General features: G+C 46.6%; 1 protein-coding gene across 7 annotated transcripts in view; it reads left to right on the forward strand.

The window, feature by feature from the left end:
* rasgrp3 (RAS guanyl releasing protein 3 (calcium and DAG-regulated)) overlaps positions 1 to 17,875 on the forward strand; it is a 116,294-nt gene that overhangs the window by 84,601 nt on the left and 13,818 nt on the right. For 5 of the 7 annotated variants that reach the window (XM_080200731.1, XM_080200727.1, XM_080200729.1 and 2 more), the window contains 6 exons: positions 38 to 151; positions 1,096 to 1,211; positions 3,757 to 3,904; positions 8,168 to 8,204; positions 11,420 to 11,572; positions 16,782 to 17,506. In XM_080200731.1, coding sequence (XP_080056857.1) covers positions 38 to 151; positions 1,096 to 1,211; positions 3,757 to 3,904; positions 8,168 to 8,204; positions 11,420 to 11,572; positions 16,782 to 17,128 — 915 coding nt within the window. In that variant the 3' untranslated portion in view covers positions 17,129 to 17,506. Of the gene's footprint in view, positions 1 to 37; positions 152 to 1,095; positions 1,212 to 3,756; positions 3,905 to 8,167; positions 8,205 to 11,419; positions 11,573 to 16,781; positions 17,507 to 17,875 lie in introns of those variants that run through there. The other 2 variants (XM_080200732.1, XM_080200728.1) reach the window with 1 other exon arrangement.

Here is a 17,875-nt window from a genome sequence, read left to right on the forward strand (position 1 = left end):
TGCTCTGTGACTCTATGAATGTATATTGTGTTTGCAGCCAAGCACCCCAACCACCCCAAACAAACACGTGGCACTTGCGGATTGGGCACCCGGACTGACACCGAAGCCAGATCCCACCGTCATCAATAAACACATTCGCAAGATGGTCGATGTAAGTGTAATTAAAAAGAAAAGAGTTTCGGGAAAGCTCTCGTACCTTGGGTCGGTTTAAGTGAACGTTTACGTCTAAAATCTCTCGGTGTTGGTTTGGTTGTGGGATGTGTTAACTTGCAGCCCAATAGGATGCAGACGCACAATTTCTTTCTGCAGGTCCGAAGCCGATGTATGGGCGGCACGGTGGCACAGTGGTTAGCACTGCTGCCTCACAGCTCCAGGGACCCGGGTTCAATTCCTGTCTTGGGTCACTGTCTGTGCGGAGTCTGCACGTTCTCCCCGTGTCTGTGTGGGTTTCCTCCGGGTGCTCTGGTTTCCTCCCAGCCTAAAGATGTGTGGGTTAGGGGGATTGGTCGTGCTAAACTGTGTCAGGGGGACTAGCAGGATAAATATGTGGGGTTATGGGAGTAGGGTCTGGGTGGGATTGTGGTCAGTGCAGACTCGATGGGCTGAATGGCTGCCTCCTACACTGTAGGGATCCTATAAATTCTCTGATCTTTGGACTGTGGGAGGAAACCGGAGCAGCCAGAGAAAACCCATGCAGACGTGGGGGAAGTGTGCAAACAGACAGTTACAGATCGGAATTGAACCCGGATCCCTGGAACTGTGAGGCAGCAGTGCTTACCACTGTGCCACCTGATTTACCCTGATGTCCTTACCTCAGGCAGAACCTTTGTTCTGCGGAGAGCCCTAGATGTGGATCTTGTGTTTTCGGTCTGAGTTGCCACGACCACAGAAACATTGCACTTTGATGCAGTTTAAGGACACTATCGAACTTCTCCAATGTATGTCTTTGAGACTTTCTCTCAGACTAATCTCATAAATTCCACTTGCCCTCATTGTTTTTATCAGCCACTTTATTAAGGAGCTGGTGCATTTTTACTGAAGTTTTGCTTGATTTGTCTGCTCTTGTTTCTGCTGAAAGCTTATTAGAGTTTTTAGTCTGTATTTAGGAACTATGACCATGATCATGATGGTTACATATCCCAAGAGAACTTTGAAAGCATCACCGCAAACTTCCCATTCTTGGATTCCTTCTGTGTCTTGGATAAAGATCAGTAAGTGCTGGACCTTGGTGGGCAAATTGCCAAAATTTTAGATCTTTTTTGCTTTAACTACTCACGTCTGCGATGTGTTTATCCTTTTGATTTCATGTGCTCACAGTCCACAGTGATAAAACTGTTCCTAACTATTGATCTTCTCCTATATGACTCTCAACTCCCCTGCCCTGAACCAATATCCTCTGCAAGAGGGTTTCTCACTCTCTCTATCCTGGCAATACAGCCACCTCTCGACACAAAAGGTTTGATTTGTTATTGTCACATGTGTTGGGATACAATGATAAGTATTGTTTCTTGCGCACTGTATAGACAAAGCATTGTGTACATGGAGGGGGGAAGGAAAGGAGAGGGTGCAGAATACAGTATTACAGTCACAGCTAGGGTGTAGAAAAAGATCAGCTTAATATGTGATAGATCCATTCAAAAGTCTTGTGTTAGGTATTCCCTAGAGCTGTCCAGTAGCTGGACTCTGTCATGGTAGTCTCTGCCCTAATTGCGACAGATAAAGACATTGAGTTGAGATAGTGCTTGATTCAGCTGGTCTCTGTTCTCCTTAAGCCAGCCAGGCTTTCGATTTCACCTCATCTTTTCCATTCTTCGCTTCCCAAGGTTGGAGTCAGCTACAGCCTCCCAATTGGCAATGCCAATGTCTGCCATCTTGATATCCCACATGCAGGTGACCTTGTCGCTGAGGCATGGACACCCAGCTAATCGTGACCCAGTAGGCCTGTTTACCATACAGGATGTCTTTGAGCCATTGGCCGTCATCCCTGTCATGTGATACTGCACGATATAATCAGGAAGGACTTAAGTTTTGGGCAGACCTTTAGACTACCTGTAACTTGGATTTGAATCAAACTAAAACCATACTCCAGCAGTTGGCTGCAAAGTTCCCAAATGGAAAGGTCTTGTAGTAGTGACCTTCTTTAAAATTTATTTGTGGGACGTGGATGTCCTGCTAGATGGAAGTGGTCGTGGGTTTGGAAGGTGCTGTCTAAGGATAAGTTGCTGCTAACTTTCCACCGATTGAGACTAAATTGGTGTTCTTGTTCCAAGTGGCCATGTGATGCTGTGAAATAGAAACTATTACTCTGGAATTTGTTTAAAGTTTGTTGGAAGAGGGAGTCAGTGAGGACAGTGTTGTTGATGTGATGTACATGGACTTCCAAAAAGCATTCACAACAGACTTATCAGCAAAGTTATGGAATAAAGGGGACAGTGGCAACTTTACATGAAATTGGATGAGTAATAGGAAGCAGAGTGGTGGTTAATGGATGTTTTTCAGACGGGGAGGAAGTTTCCTGATGTGTATTAATTGGCTGAAGAAGCAATGAAGACACGTGGAGAAATGTTTTAACGCGTGGGTGGTTAAGATCAAGAATGCGCTGCCAGAATGTATTTTGGAGGCAGGTTCAATCAAGGCATTCAAGAAGGAATTGGATTATTATCCGAAAAGCCAGAATGTGCAAGGTTACAGGGAGAAGGTTACACTGAGAGAAGTAGCGCAGATACATTGGGCTAAATGGCCACTTTCTGTGCTGTAACCATTTTGGGAGTTACAGCGGTACAGTGGCTAGCATTGCTGCCTCACAGCACCAGGGACCCAGGTTCGCTTCTGGCCTCGGGTCACAGTCTCTGCAGAGTTTGCACATTCTCCCCATGTCTGCATGGGTTTCCTCCAGGTGTTCCATTTTCCCCCCCACAGTCCAAGGATGTGCTGGTTAGGTGGATTGGCCATGCTAAATTGGCCCTAATGTCATGGGGATTTACAGGGTAATATATGGGGTTACGGGAATGGGCCTGGGTGGGATTGTGGTCGTTGCAGACTTGATGGGCTGAATGGCTGCCTTCTGCACTGTAGGATTCTGAGTTTTTTCTGAAATTTGTGAAAGTTATATTTACAAATTAACAGCATTCTTTTTTTTCTTCTTCAGTTTATTTAAGTAATCTTAATTCTTCCTTTTGACATTGGTAAGGCCACATTAGGACAACTGTGAACAATTCTGGTTGCTCTGCTATAGGAAGAATGTAATTAAACTGGAAAGAGTGCAAAAAATATTTACAAGGATGTTAGTGGGAATGGGAAGTTTGACTTATAAGGAGAGGCTGGAGTTAAAAGGGACGTGAGCGGCAACTTTATCACACAGGAGGTGGTGTGTACATGGAATGAGCGGCCAGAGGAGGTGGTAGAGGCAAGTACAATTACAACATTTAAAATATGTTTGGACATGGATAGGAAAGGTTTAGAGGGATATGGCCAAACGCAGGCAAATGGGACTAGTTTAGTTTAGGAAACTAGGTTGGTATGGACAAGTTGGGCTGAAGGGTCTGTTTCCGTGTTGCGTATCTCTGACCCTCTTGTGGGTGGTATTTTATGGCCTCGCTCACTGTAAAATCCCTCCTGAGATCCGTGGTCCGTCCCTTGCCTGCTTCGATTCCCGTGGCGTGCGGGGCAGTAAAATTCTGGCCTTTGACTCTAATTAGTGTTTGGTTTTCCAGGATTTGTACGATGATTAAAGACACATTTTTTTCCCCTTCACAGGGACGGCCGCATCAGTAAGGATGAAATGATGGCCTATTTCCTAAGGGCCAATTCTCAGCTGCAGTGCAAAATGGGACAGGGTTTTATTCACAACTTTCAAGAGATGACATACCTCAAGCCCACCTTCTGTGAGCACTGTGCAGGATTTGTAAGTATCCCCAGTGAGAATGCCCAAAGTACAGTCTGATCAGTAGGAACAACCTTCTGGTTTCTTCTCCAATCTGGGTATTTTCCTTCAGCTGTTTCATTTCTGGAATGCAATCTGAGATCTTAATCGGCTTCCTCAAGTCTGCACTGGGAACTGTGGAGAAATCTAGGGCCAAACTCAGACCTGCCACATCTGGAAAGCTTTGACAAAGGGTTGGCTGGACTCGAAACGTCAGCCCTTTTCTCTCCTTACAGATGCTGCCAGACCTGCTGAGATTTTCCAGCATTTTCTCTTTTGGGTGCTGGTTAGGTGCATTGGCTGTGCTAAATCCTCCCTCAGTGTACCCGAGCAGGTGGCTGAGTGTGATGATCTGGGGATTTTCACAGTAACATCATTGTGCTGTTAATGTAAGCCTACTTGTGACACGAATAAATAAATTGTAAACTCTTGACCTCAGGAACTATTGTGGCATACCATAAAAATGAGGAAATACTTGCAGGGCAGTTTGTCATCTCACCTGAGTGAATGGACAAAAGGAGTGTAAAATGGGAATTCTATGAATCTCATCTATTACACTTATTCATTTGTGGGACATGGGTGTCGCTGGCTGGCCAGCATTTATTGCCCATCCCTAGTTGCCAAGGGCAGTTGAGAGTCAACCACGGGTACAATTTTGTTTTTTAAAAAGCATTTAGATAGTCACATGGGTACAATGGATATAGAGGAAATGGGCCAAATGCAGGTAATTGGGATTAACACGGGGGCTTTGAAGAAAAAGGATGGTGTGGACAAGTTGGGCCAAAGGGCCTGTTTCCATGCTGTAAACCTCTCTGACATTGCTGTGGCTCTGGAGTCACATGTAGGCCAGACCGGGTAAGGACTGCAGATTTCCTTCCCTAAAGGACATTAGTGAACCAGATGGGTTTTTCCAACAATCGACAATGGTTTCATGGTCATCAGTAGATACTCAATTCCAGATATTTATTATTGAATTCAAATTTTACCATCTGCCGTGGCGGGATTCAAACCCGGGTCTTAGCTGAGTTTCTGGATTAATAGTCTAGCGATAATACCTCTAGGCCATCGCCTCCCCTTATGGTTGGGTTTGAGATATCACCTAGTGACGTTCAGCTCTGGGCCGTGGCTCACGCACCAACCTGCAGGACGTTCTCATATTGACCTGCTGCTGCTGAGGCCAGCTGGGACTGGGCCTAGGGTGTGACCCTGGCCTGGCCCAACTCCACTGGCTTCTGGAAGGAGTTGAATGAAGAAAGCAGGAAAGAAGGGCGATTGGTTAACTTCCTGAGCATCTGACATGAGGTAAAGCTGAGAATCTTGGGGCAGGGCTGGTCCCAAGCCTAACTCAGACAGAAAGGGAATCGAACCCATGCTGTTGGTATTATTCTGAACTGCACTTAGCTATCCAAGTTAACTGGCTCCTCTGTCTGCTTGAACCCCACAATGAAACTTGAATGAGTCCCTTCTCTTCCCCCCACCCCCATGAGGCTCCCTGTTCTTTGGCAAATGTTGGCACTGCCAGGTTGTCATGGGTGTAGTGCAAACCAGGCACTGCAGACTTAGTGCTGACCTGTGCCACGGAGCATTGCCAGATCACTACCTGGCCGTGTCCCTCTCCCCCAGAGACTATGTTCACCTTTATCCCCGAGGGAGAGCTCCCCCCCGACAGGATCATGACTAGCTGAACCTGTTGCATATGGCACCGTTGTGACATCATACCAGCGCCCGCTGAGTGTTTGGGAATGGGGGAAGTCCCGGCAAGATAATGACGTGTTAATGTATTGAAGTGAGCTTCAGGGGGGTCTCACGGTGTGTTTCACACCAATCCGCTAGCGAGGGGGCTGGGAGACTGGAACCCGGAAACTCGCTGGCACCAATCGCACTTTGAGTCCCGCCAGACTTTTGAGCGCAACACCATTCCCACAGAGAGTGGGCTCACAATCACCCCTACAGAATGGGTATAGGACAGAAGGAGACCATTCAGCCCATCGTGCCTGTGCCGACCCTCTTCAATTTAATTAATCCCACTCCCCCACCTGTAGCCCAGCAATTTCTATCACCTCAGTTGCTTGTCCAGTTCCTGTCTAAAAGCCGCAATTGAATGTGCCTGCAGCCCACTCTCAGGTGGAACATTTCAGATCCTGACCGCTCGCTGCATTTCCCGATGTCAACATTGATTCTTCTGCTAAAAACACATTGCTTCCCAACCCTTCTATCAAGGGTAGTATTTTCTCTCCGTCTGCTCTGACTGGACCCCTCCTGATTTTGAACATTTTGCACGGTGGCATATTGGTTAACGCTGCAGCCTCACAGTGCCAGGGACCTGGATTTAATTCCTGGCTTGGGTCACTATCTGTGCACAGTCTGCACATTCTCCCCGTGTCTGTGTGGGTTTCCTCCGGGAGCTCTGGTTTCCTCCCGCAGTGCGAAAGAAGTGCTGGTTAGGTGCATTGGCCATGCTAAATTCTTCCTCAGTGTACCCGAACAGGCGCCGGAGTGTGGCAACTAGGGGATTTTCACAGTAACTTAATTGCAGTGTTAATGTAAGCCTACTTGCGACATTAATCAACAAACAAATCGCCTCCTAACCTTTTCTAAGCAGAAAGGCCCCAGCTCCTCCAATCTATCCATGTAACTGAAGTCTCATCTCGCTTGATTATACTTTGCGTTAGTTATTTGTCATAAAGCTGGCTTCTAGCATTTTGAGAAATGCCTGGCCTCCGCTTGCAAAACTACTGAACCCCTCCAACCAACCCTCCTCCCCGCACCCCCCAATACATTCACAACCCCCATCCCAGTCAGCGTGACTAACATTAGGAGCTCTGGAATGTAGCGATCATTAAGCAAAGGCGAATTTCCTGCACTGTCCCCTGCAGATTAGACCGCACTCTTGCTCATCGATCATTCGTCACATGCCCCAGAAGCAGGATGTATTAGATGAGTGTGTGAGCCAAGCAGACAGAAGCTGAATTAGACACGGAGGAGGGAGCTGGAATTCAAACCCCTCCTTGCTGTTTTAAAGGGATGCTGTCCCTGTCGAAAATTGTTTACCATTTTCCCTGTTTGTCGGAGGATGTGCTGGCAGAGTCCGTATCGTGACATGTTATAAAGTCAATGCACTTGACCAAGTTGACTTGTTTAGTTTAGTTTATTTATTATTGTCACAAGTAGGCTTACGTTAACATTGCAATGAAATTACAGTGAAAATCCCCTAATCGCCATAGTCCAGCACCTGTTTGGGTACACTGAGGGAGAATTTAGCATGGTCATTGTGTGGAGTCTGCACATTCTCCCGAGTCTATATGGGTTTCCCCCAGGTGTCCGGTTTCCTCCCATTATCCAAAGATGTGCGGGTTAGGTCGATTGAACAAAGAAAATTACAGCACAGGTGCAGGCCCTTTGGCTCTCCAACCCTGCACTGACTGGACATGCTAAATTGTCCCTTAGTATCGGGGGACAAGCTGTGGTAAATGCATGGGGTTGTGGGGATGGGCCCTGGGCGGGACAGTGGTCGGTGCAGACTCAATGGGCCGATTGGCCGCCTCCTGCACTGTAGGAATCTATGATGATGATACCAGCACGTCGTTCAGACTTGTGGGAAGAAATGGGAGCACCCGGAGGAAACCCATGCAGGCACAAGGAGAATGTGCAGACTTCGCACAGACAGTGATCTAAGTCAGAAATCGAACCCGGGTCCCTGGTGCTGAGAGGCAGCAGTGCTAACCACTGTGCCACTGTGCCGTGTTGGTATGGGGCTCTGACTCATTGCCGGTCATCTTTAGTCTCATATGCAGAATATAACCCTCCACCGTCAGGGAGCAAAGCAAAACAATAAGCGAGCTGTTTTCACCGTGCATCGTAATAGAAGCAGCTGCGTTCTGGTATGAGGCAGGGAGGAAACTTAGATGCGTAAAAGGTGGCCCAGTTCATATTCCCCTGCCTCGCCCAGCCCAACATGGACACTTCACCGAGATTAGTTTATCAGCTTTTTTTTGAGTTTTTATTGAATGCGTTGACCCTTTCTGACTTCACTCAACTGAGAAAGTGAATTGGGAGATCAGTGCGGCACTCGGTGACTGACACAGGTTTGAAGCAGTGATTCCCTCCTCTATCTGGCAGGAAGGGTGTTGAGAACAGCTACATCCTGTTTGCGCTGCAACTGGCCCCCGTGCCTTCCTCTTTCATTACTTCACCTTCCTCTGATTTCCTTCCCAAATCACTAACGTTCTTTTGTTCTCTTTACAGCTCTGGGGTCTAATCAAACAGGGATACAAATGTAAAGGTAAATAAGAACTTTGCTCTTTGTTTCAGGCACCTATTGTGTTCAAGTAGGCAAAGGAAGTTTTAGGGTTGTGGAGCTTTGGGGATCTGGGTTCCTCCAACTCAGGCCTTGGTAACCAAGCTACTAAAACTGAATGAGGAAGCAGAATTGTCACAGCTCCTGCTGTCAATTTCTTAGCTCCCTTACATTTCTACAAAAGGTAACGGGGACATGGTCATAGATTTTTTTCATAGATTTGGGCATTGTTGGCAAGGCCAGCATTTGTTGTCCATCTCTCACTGCCCTTGAGAAGTGGCGAACTACTTCCTTGGAATTGCCGCAGTCCATCTTGTGTTGGTCCACCCTACAATGTTGTTAAGACAGTTCCAGGAGTTTTATTTAAAGTTTTTTTTAAAAGTTTATTTATTAGTCACAAGTAGGCTTACATTAACACTGCAATGAAGTTACTGTGAAAATCCCCGAGTCGCCATGCTCTGGTGCCTGTTCAGGTACACTGAAGGAGAATTTAGCGTGGCCAGTGCACCCTAACCAGCGTGCCTTTCGCCACTGAGAGAGGAAACCAGAGCACCCGGAGGAAACCCATGCAGAGACGGGGAGAATGTGCAAACTCCGCATAGACAGTGACCCAAGTTGGAAATTGAGCCCAGGTCCTTGCACTATGAGGCAGCAGTGCTAATCTCTGTGCCACCCCACGACCAGGGAAGGAATGTTATAGAATCCTGACTGTGCAAAAAGAATCATTCAGTCCATAAAGTCCTCTCTCTCCCCAGCCCTTTCCCCCACTCTAACCCCACTCACATTTACCATGGCTAATCCATCTAATGTACACATCTTTGGGCACTAAGGAGCAATTTAGCATGGATGATCCACCTAACCAGCTTGTCTTTTGGCCTGTGGGAGGAAATGGGAGCACCCAGAGGAAACCCATGCAGACACTGGGAGAACATGCAAACTCCACACAGTCAGCTGAGGCCAGAATCGAACCCGGGTCCCTGGCGCTGTGAGGCAGAAGTGCTAAACATTGTATCACCATGTTGATCAAGGGCAATCTGTGTTTTGGATTGGAACTTGAAGGTGATGACATTCTTTTGCATCAGCTGCTCTTGTCCTTCTGGACGGGTTTAGAAAGTACCATCAAAGGATGCTTAGTGATTTGTTGCAGGGCATTTTATGGCTGGTACAATGACATGATGCAATTTATCAGATTAATAAAACAGCAAAGCGCATATCTGCATCACTTTCAGGTTTCTCCCCATGTGAAAATCCCATTTTGAAAAGCAGTCCTTGATTGCAAATGCTCACGCAGTCGATACCCACCTTAGGTCAGGCTGCACCTTCACCAGCTCAGCCTTAGAACAGGCAGTGTTGGTGAGAATTGAAGGAGAAGGAGTGGTTCCGTTAACGTCGGTGCTCACCCTCCCCAAGAAAGGAAGCTGTGCCATTTGTAAGATTATCCCAGTCAAGTTGCTAACATGAGCTTGCTATCATCACGTATCGTGTAAGGCTCTGATATTTCCAGGGAAGGTGTGAAGGAGGCTGAAAATGGTTAAAGGGCCCTTTGTATGGCAGAATTCTTCAATGTCGGGGCCTCATTAGCAACTTTTAGCTGCATTTCCCACTTGTGACGCGGTGAGACGGATAAGGGGGATTTAATATTGAGACAGCAAAAATGCTTCCTCTTTTCTCATTACTCAATGGAAGAAGAAGAGAGAGAGAGGCCGGAATATTCCGGTCTCTCAGATCCCGCCTCCACTGTCAGTGAGAATGGAGAATTTGGCACTCAGCCAAATAAATCCCCATTCGCAGCCACAGACGAGATTGGAGAATCCCAGACAATATTCAGTTTGTGCAGGGCTTTTTTTTTAAAAATTTGGGATGTGGGCTGGGCCAGCATTTATTACCCATCCCCGAGGGCATTTCAAGAATCAATCACATTGCTGTGGCTCTGAGGTCACATGTAGGCCAGACCAGGCAAGGACAGCAGATTTCCTTCCCTAAAGAACATTAGTGAATCAAGTGGGTTTTTACAGCAGTTGACAATGATTTCATGGTCATCAATAGATTCTTAATTCCAGATTTCTTTATTGAATTCAAATTTCACCATCTACCATGGTGGGATTCAAACTCAGGTTACCAGAGCATTATCCTGGGTCTCTGGATTACTAGTCCAGTGACAATACCACTATGCCACCACCTCTCTGTGATTTTGACAAGTAGTAAATGTCAATGCCTCACTGAAAGAGGAGTATTGGCCCTTCCTGTACAGTTTGGAAAAGCTGTTCCTTGCAGCAGAGATAGGGGATGGAATTCTCCGGCTGTCCTGGTCTAAAAGCCGGAAATTCCCACCCATAGAACCATAGAACACTGCAGCACAGAAACAGGCCTTTTGGCCCTACTTGGCTGTGCCGAACCATTTTTCTGCCTAGTCCCACTGACCTGCACTTGGCCCATATCCCTCCACACCCCTCTCATCCATGTACCTGTCCAAGCTTTTCATAAAATGTCAAAAGTGAGCCTGCATTTACCACTTCATCTGGCAGCTCATTCCACACTCCCACCACTCTCTGTGTGAAGAACCCCCGATTGTCAATGGAGTTTCACATTGTCCGCAACCTGCCGGCTAAAATTCCAGTGGTGGGCGGGATGGGAGAATTCCAGGGCTGGTTTCCCAATCAGTTCCTCTGCGTCACTCAAAGTAAGTTACTTGGAAGCTGCCACTGAATGGTGAATTGAAGCAGGCTGCGTTTTCAGTGGAAGTGTGATGTTATCCTGTGGTAGCAGGATGTAAAGCAGTTGCTGGGTCTCCCTGCAGGTTGGCTTCCCCATTGCAATGACTTGCCTTTGCCGGAGTCTCAGTGCAGACTCGATGGGCCGAATGGCCTCTTTCTGTCCTGTCGGGATTCTATTCTATAACAGTGTCCATACCTATTGATGGAAAGGGATTGGCAGGCACCATGGTGCCCACCCATTTCTTAAAGAAACACCTCCAAAACTGAAATAAACCATTTTATTGAAGCAATGTGATGTTGCAGTGATTAAAAGGTTTGTCCTGAATAATTGCCCCCTGGTTAGGCCCAGTGCACTCATGGTTCATTCTTGTTATTTAACAGTGGTGGTGGGGGGGGAGTCATTAAGAGCTAGGCCCAGTTGCATTGGGCTCCTGTGAACACAGCCTCAGCCACTCTGTAACTCTTACCTTTCTCCTCCTCCTGCAGACTGCGGTGTGAATTGCCATAAGCAATGCAGAGACCTGTTAGTGTTCGCTTGCCGGAAGCTTCGCAAAAGCACCTCCTTGGAGAGCACTTCGCCACCTCCGCACGCCCATGGGTCGCTGCCCAGCAGCCCTGCCACCCTCTCCTGCGGAAACGGTAGGAATGGATTCTTGGAATGTTCGATTGGGAGTATTTGGAAAGGTGCAATACTTGTGATTCATTCCCCTTTCTCATCCCCTCTTCAGTGGAAGTCATGATGTGGAGATGCTGGCGTTAGACTGGGGTGGGCACAGTAAGAAGTCTCACCACATCAGGTTAAAGTCCAGCAGGTTAATTTGGTATGATACCTGTTGGACTTTAACATGGTGTCGTGAGACTTCTTACTGTGATCTTCAGTGAACTACACTGTGTTATTCTGCTAAATGACGCAGCTATCATTGATTAGTTCATGTATAAAGATGCAAATTACAATAGATTCACAGGCATTTACAGCATGGAAGGAGGCCATTTGGCCCATCATGTCCACATAGGTCAACAAAGATCTGACTACACTAATCCAATTTTCCAGCTCTTGGCCTATAGTCCTGGCGATTACAGCAGCACAAGTGAATATCTAAATATTTTTTACATGTTACAAGTTTCCTGACTCAACCATCCTTTCAGGTAATGAGTTCTTGACCCTCACTGCTCTCTGAGTGGAAAAGTTTCTTCTTAACTCCCCTCTTAACCTGCTACCTTTTACCTTAAATCTCTGTCCCCGGTTACTGAACCCTCTATTAATGGAAACAGTGCCTTCCTATCCATCCTGTCTCTGCCTCTCACAATCACCTCTATCAGGCGCCCCCTCTCAACTTTCACTGCTCCTAGGAAAAAACCCCAGCCTGTCCAAACTTTCCTCATCACTCAGGCCCTCCATCCCAGGCAGCATCCTGGTGAATCTCCTCTGCAATCACATCCTTCTGATAATGCGGCGAACTGAACCGCCCGCAGTGCTGCACTCGTGGTCTAATCAGTGTTTTACAGTTCCGGAGTAACCTCCTTGCTCTTATATTCTGTGCCTCAGCTAGTAAAAACAAAGATTCCATATACCCCCTCTTAACCACCTTACCTATCACCTTACCTATCTGTGCTGCCGGTCAGGAGTCTGTGGATATGCTCCCCAAGGTCCCTCTGATCTCCAGTACTGGAGAGATTAGCAGACAAATTAAAACTACAACTCTGCTATTCTAGTACAGACATTAACCTGTCCATTTTAAACATATCATTAGCACTGCTAATATATTAGATGTTAGCATGTCTTCATCCACTAATATCAATAACTGTAATGTCCATTCTGCAGTGTCCGTCACCGTTTAATGAACTCAGTTACCTTTGCTCTTGCAGGGAGCTGGAATGGATGTGATAGGCCAAATGGCCTCCTCCTGTGTTGTAACCATTCTGTGATTCTATTCTAGCAGATGCAGCATATCTGTACCCCTCTCACCCGACCCCCCCAGGAACACCATAAAATGTGGCCCACCTCAGGGGTCTCCAGCAATGTCATTCTGAAACGACGTCAGGTTATACGACTGTGGCCTGGGAGCAGCTCACTTTCACTCTTTCATCCCCACCTTCCCATTAGGAATCACCTCTCCACAATACAATGGCACAGTGGTTAGCACTGTTGGCTTAGAGCGCCAGGGACCCGGGTTCGATTCCCAGCCTGAGTTACTGTCTGGGCCTTGTACGTTCTGCTTGGGTCTGCATTGGTTTCCTCCCACAGTCTGAAAGACGTGCTGGTTAGGTGCTTTGGTCATACTAAATTATCCCTGAGCGTACCCGAATGTGGCGACTCAGGTCTTTGTGATACCAGTAAGTAAACTTTAAACCTACCGAGCAGTTAAGAGTTTGTCCCGAATTACAAACTTGTCAAGATTTTCTTTTGTCGTTTTGTTTCTTGGACTATTTTTTATTGCTGTTGACAGAAAATGTTGAAAACCTTTTGTGAATTCCTTCACATGCTGTTATTAGAGTGGCACAGTGGTTAGCACTGCTGCCTCACAGTGCCAGTGACCCAAGTTTGATTCCTGACTTGAGTCACTATCTGTGCAGAGTCTGCACGTTCTTCTCATGTCTGCATGAGTTTCTCCCCACAGCCTGAAACATGTGCTGGTTAGGTGCATTGGCCATGCTAAATTCTCCCTCAGTGTACCCAAACAGGTGCCAGACTGCGGTGACTCGGGGATTTTCACAGTAACTTCATTGCAGTGTTAATGTAAGCCTACTTATGACACTAATAAATAAACTTCATGTTTTTACGTATCTTCTAAAAAGCTGTTTTTTTTTTAAATACTGCCACCATCCTAAGAAAGTGGCTCTTGATTATTTCAACCAGTGTTCCTCCAATGAATGGACCCTACCTCCAATCGTGCGTTCAGCTGTTTGGAAGGAATTAATGCATTCAGGAATAAGTTTAACTTTAATCACCAATGTGGCCTTGTTGAGGAAAAGCCTACAACGGACATTCCTTTCCTACACAGTCATTGAACTGGATAACAGCTTGATTGGACAGTTTCCAATACACAACCCAGGAAGCTATCTGAAAATTCAAGGAAATTAGATCATTCCATTATGTTTTTGGATGATATTAGGGCAAAATGGTTGGTTTATTCCCGAGTAGATTAATTGTGAGTGTGATATTGGAGATTTAGCAAGGCTATCAGACATCCTCCACATGCTCGGCTTCCAGCAAACAGTTCCTGCCCCACAATCCACTCTCCATATGAATCATATCACTTTCCTCACGTTCATTGACTTGCTAGTGCTGTTATCTTAACTGAGCCGCCCTATAGTAAAATACAACGTGTTGTTCTCTCAGTGATAGCCGCTTGTTCAAAATGGCTTGCAGGGTGGCATAGTAGTTAGCACTGCTGCCCCACAGGGACCCGGGTTCGATTCCTAGTTTGGGCCACTGCCTGTGTGGAATCTGCATGTTCTCCCCCTGTCTGTGTGGGTTTTCTCCGGGTACTCCGGTTTCCTCCTCCAGTCTGAAAGACGATCTGGTTAGGTGCACTGGCCATGCTGAAGTCTTCCTTAGTGCACCCAAACAGGTGCCAGAGTGTGGCGACTAGGAGCTTTTCACAGTAACTTAACTGCAGTGTTAATGTAAGCCTACTTGTGACATTAATAAGTTTGGTGAATTCTATTGCACTCTTTCTAGTGACCGCTTTTGGTCAGAAAGAACTTGCCTTTTTACATTGCTGCAGGTCATATTCTCAATGGCTTACCGTCACCATTGTAATGTCGGAAACATTTTGCGCACAGCAAATTCCCACAATATGGTGTTGTGATAATGACCTGATCATCTGTATAGCAATGTTGAATGAAGGCGAAATGTGAGCCTGGGTACCAGGGATAGCTCGCTTGCTCCGCTGGGAAATAGTGCCACAGGATCTTTAATGCCAAGCTCAGAGGGCAGGTAAGGCCTCAGTTGAACATCTAACTTGAAAGGCAGCAGCTCTGGCAGTGCAGCCCTCCCAGTGCTCCAGATTTTAAATGTTGAAGCCCTGGAGCGGGACGGGAACCCACAACATTCTCACTGGGAGGCACGAGTGCGACCAACTGAGCCAAGTGGACACTGTATTTCATGTGACCTCCCAAAGCTTGAAATTGCTCTCGTCGCTTATCCAAAAACAAATTCCGTTTGTTGTCAGGATATAATGGGTGCAGGGTGATTCTCCCAAACTCTCAGTTTGACTGTGCTGGGAGAGTCGGACTGTCCAAGCAGCTGAATCCAAGAGTCCCAATGCTGTCCAACTAAAGTTATCGCTTGAGACTGAGACAGCTTGGGGGTCAATGTATTTTGATGTCCCTGTCAATGGTGCTTCTCCAATTCTGGCCTCTTGCACAGCCCCCATTCCCTTCACTTTTCTCTCCCCTCCCCTCATCATCAGTGGCCAATCCTCCAGCTACCCAGGTCCTGAAGTCTGGATTTCCTTCCCTTAATCTCTCTCTCTTTCCCCTTAAAAACAGTCCTTAAATCATAAAATCCCTACAGTACAGAAGGAGGCCATATGGCCCATCGAGTTTGCGCCATCCACAATCCTATCCAGGCCCTATTCCCGTAACCCTCGTTTACCCTGCTAATCCCTCTGACACAATGGGCAATTTAGCATGGCTAATCAACCTACCCCACACATCTTTGGACTGTGGGAGGAAACTGGAGGAAACCCTTGCAGACATGGGGAAAATGTGCAAACTCCACACACAGCCTGTTGTTAACATTAAAAACTACAGTATAATTGTGCCAACATTATTGACAGCGATTGAGTTATTTGGAGAACCAAATCTTTGAGGAGATGATTGTAGGATTCTGAGGCAGTAAAATATTTCCATTATCTCATTATCATTGTGTAGTATATTCAGGATGAATTGTCCTGTCACTTTGGCAGATGAGTGTTCAGCAAGTTTTTAAAAGAAGACCAGTTCACAGTCTAGGCTGGCGTCTGATGTGAGGCATTAGATCAAGTCCTGATTTGCATAACCCATTGCAAATGCTTCTGATGAAGTCAGTGTTGGGAGGGATGGAGCGAGGCACTGGTTTTGTGCCACATTCCTTTATCCCCAGGCATTTTTCCTCAAATGTCAGGTGTTAGATCATCATTTATCTATAGTTGCTATGTCACCATTGACCCTGTTATTAGTCAGATAGGCATTTGGTTATCTTGCGGACGGTGTTAATTGAGACGTGAGCAGTGGCCATTGCTAAGAATTAGGGCGGGATTTTACGACTTTGCTCACCCAAAAACTGTAAAATCCTGCCCGAGGTCAGTGGACATTTCTGTTGTCCGGTGGCGGGTGGGATGGTAGAATTCTGGTCTTAAGTTAATGTTTCGATGAGTGCATGCGCATGTATGTAAGATTCTTCTATTCTTTCTTCATTTCAGAGCATAGAAGGAGGCCATTCAGCCCATTGCGTCCATGGTAGCTCTCTGAAGAACATTCCAACAGCCCTATTCCCTGCTCTGCCCCTGTATTCCTGCAAGCTTCTTTCTTTCAGTGACCATCCAATTTCCTTTCAAAATTATCCTTACTTCCACCACTCTAACAGGCAACACGTTTCAGGCCAATATCATTGACTATGTATGACCGTTGTTCCTTACATTCTTCCTGCATCTATCACCCAGAACCTTAAACCTATGTCCCCTAGTTATTTTGAACTGTGGTTTTGAGCTCTCAGTTTAGCATGAATAAGTTTCTCTCAATGTATCTTGACATTTCACCCATTGATTATGTCCCTCCTCGATCTTCATTACTTCAGGTGGATGGACTTCGGTGAGTCCCTCTTGGTAATGATCAATCTGCATCTTCTTTTCTTCATTCACAGTTCAAGACGGAGCCGTGTTTAATTTCCCGCACAGCACCAGGAGCCAGGCCATTGACGGCAGGTCCATCACACTAATGACCGGCTCAGCCCAGAAGATCTCGGTGCGCTTACAGAGAGCCACGGCCAGCCAGGCCACGCAGACAGAACCCCTGTGGCAGGAGAGCGGGTGGGCCACTGGCGACTCGGGCTCACACACCTTCCCCAAAATGAAGTCAAAATTACAGGGGAAAGGGGGAAAGGACAGGGGCTTTGCCAAGTGGGAAAACGAGAAAGTCAGCACGTGTGCCAAAACGGAGGAGGGACAGGAGCCTTTGCAGAACGGGACGGAGACGGATGAAGAGCAATGAGCGTGCTCAACTTGAGGTAAAGACTGAGCTAACTCAAAACCGCCCCCAAGTGGGTTCAGAATGAATAACTGACCAGAACTACTAAAGTTTGTGAAGTCCAGGTTATTATAGATGGTTTATTTAATCATTGATGTGTAACTGCTTTGTGTATTTGTCATTTTTCATAAAGTACATTTCTCAAACCTGATTGAAGTGATAAAGTATTTGTATAAAATGCCATTCCTATTGTTCCAGCATTTGTTTTCTCTCTCAAAATCATCCAGGCTTAACGTGCCTCTGCCCATCAAACCCTGACATGTAATGCAAACATCATACTGCTCAAATTTTACATTCCATAGCCACAGAACAGCAAATGGCATGGTAGCACTGCGGTTAGCTTTGCTGCCTCACAGCGCTAGGGACCGGGGTTCAATTCCAGCCTCGGATCACTGTCTGTCTGTGTGGAGTCTGCACGTGCTGCCCATGTCTGCGTGGTTTTCCTCCAGGATCCTCAGGTTTCCTCCCACAGTCCAAAGGTGTGCGGGTTTGCCATGTTAAATTGCCCGTTAGTGTCAGGGGGTTAGCAGGGTTAATACATAGAGGGGCAGGGTCGGCGTGGGATTGTTGTCGGTGTGAGCTCAATGGGCTGAGTGGCCTCCTGCACAATAAGGATTCTATAATACAACTCAATTGTATGGTGGACAAAGCACCATACAAAGGTGCATATATAAATTTCAATGAGAACTTCACGGGCAACCCAGCAAATGC

Source organism: Carcharhinus amblyrhynchos, chromosome 12, assembly GCF_965287045.1.
Source record: "Carcharhinus amblyrhynchos chromosome 12, sCarAmb.v2.hapA, whole genome shotgun sequence".
Classification (NCBI taxonomy): domain Eukaryota; kingdom Metazoa; phylum Chordata; class Chondrichthyes; order Carcharhiniformes; family Carcharhinidae; genus Carcharhinus; species Carcharhinus amblyrhynchos.